This window comes from Emiliania huxleyi (genome assembly GCF_000372725.1).
Source record: "Emiliania huxleyi CCMP1516 unplaced genomic scaffold EMIHUscaffold_296, whole genome shotgun sequence".
Classification (NCBI taxonomy): Eukaryota; Haptophyta; order Isochrysidales; family Noelaerhabdaceae; genus Emiliania; species Emiliania huxleyi.
This window is the reverse complement of record NW_005199803.1, coordinates 30908-32512: the sequence shown is the minus strand read 5'-3', so window position 1 is coordinate 32512 and position 1605 is coordinate 30908. Positions and strand designations below refer to the sequence as shown.

Here is a 1605-nt window from a genome sequence, read left to right as displayed (position 1 = left end):
GTTTTTTTTTTTCTCCGGGGGGGGCTCCACGGTCAAAGGGGGGTATATGTACTCTTTTCCCCCCTTGGGGGGTTGGGGTGAAAAACCCCCCCGAAAAAAAAAAAATTTCGGGAGAAGGGGTTCCCCCAGAAATTTTTTAAAAGAAACAGGGTTTGGGGGGGGGTTTTTTTGGGGGAAAACCCATTTCACAAGAGGGGGGCCCCCCCCCCCCCCCCCCCCCCCCCCCCCGGGTTAGGGTACGCCGTGGGGAGGCCCCGCCCCCTTCACGGGGGGAAGGGGAGCTCGAGTTTTTCGCCGTTCGACCTGACAAGCGCGCGGCGGTGTGTGTAGCGGACGGCGGCACGTGGGTGTTCTGGTGCTGCGGGGAAATTTGGGGGGAAATGTGGGGGGAAATTTGGGGGAAATTTGGGGGGAGATGTGGGGAGATGCTCCGATCTGGAGGCGAGTTGGAGAACCTTTCGACCAAAGTCGGACCCCCCCCCCCCCCCCCTCTCGGCTCCTCTCCCCAAACGCGCGCACCCGCGGCTCGCTACCTCGAGGCCGAACGCGCGCGGCTCGGCGCACTGACGCAAGTGGCGGTGCGATCGCCGCTTGGCCCACTCGCCGGGGGCGGGCTCGCGGTGCGCCTCGCGGCAGCCCGCCTCACGGCGCACAAGCCCGAGGGGCGCGTCGCCGCCTGGAAGGGTGGGTGGCGGGTACCGTGACGTAGGGGAGGGTGGGTTCGGGTACCGTGGGGGTAGGGGCGCGTCGCCGCCTAACGCCACGATCACGCCGACGCTGGCGGGAGAGGGGCGGTCTCGAGGAAGAGCCTCCTCGGGGGTACAGAGGGGTACAGAGGGGTACAGAGGGGTACAGGAGTCTCGTGGAAGAGCCTCCTCGGAGCACCGCGTGGAGGCAAGGGGGTAGAGACGGTCGAGACCGCGGGATACGGCCGAGTACAGCGGAGTGCGTGTCCTCTCGCGCGCGCGGTGGCACACAAGAGTCCGTGCTCCGATCTTCTAGGCGTCGGCGCCGTCCGCTTCGGAGCGACCCCACCCCCACGCACGCCCGTCCTCCGTCACCGCGACGCAGTGCCCGCCGGTGCCCGCCTAGAGGTTGGCCGTGTCGCGGACGTGTCGCGGACGTGTCGGGGACGGGTCAGCGGCGCGCGCCGCTGCCCTCGCCGACACCGCCGCCACCCGCTCCGCCGCCGGCCGCCACTCTCCGCCGCTGTCGCGCCCGCGCCGGTCGAGGCGCCGGTCGGCGGCGCCCACGATCACCTTCGCGAGGGAGATACGGGGAGATACGGGAGATACGGGAGAGATCGTGAGGGAGATCAGGGAAGATCACCTCGTGAGGCACGTCCGTCGAGCCCGCGTCGAACCACGGCCCCATCCCTGTACCGAGCCTAGTCACGAGATTGCGGGAGAGTGTGGGAGAGTGCGGTGGGGTGAAGGGCGGCATGCCGGCCGGCGGAGCAGATTGCGGGAGATTGTGGGGGAGTGTGGGAGAGTGCAAAGGGGTCTAGGGCGGCATGCCGGCCGGCGGAGCAGAGCCCCCACGCGTACAGCCGGCCCTGCTCCGAGATGGCGAGGGTATGCGCAGAACCGGCCGAAAGCGCGCGCA

The 1605-nt window shown here is 68.7% G+C and overlaps 1 protein-coding gene across 1 annotated transcript in view; it reads right to left on the bottom strand.

Annotated features, from left to right (window-relative positions):
- Nucleotides 1–229: 229 nt before the first annotated feature.
- The window catches only part of EMIHUDRAFT_469550 (hypothetical protein), a gene marked incomplete at its 5' end in the record, with an annotated part of 3973 nt that continues 2597 nt past the window's right edge, over nt 230–1605 (bottom strand). Inside the window, 5 exons of the mRNA XM_005775699.1 lie at nt 230–303; nt 520–676; nt 1013–1088; nt 1164–1259; nt 1330–1387. Of these exons, the coding sequence (XP_005775756.1) occupies nt 264–303; nt 520–676; nt 1013–1088; nt 1164–1259; nt 1330–1387 (427 nt within the window). The 3' untranslated portion in view covers nt 230–263. The remainder of the gene's footprint in view (nt 304–519; nt 677–1012; nt 1089–1163; nt 1260–1329; nt 1388–1605) is intronic.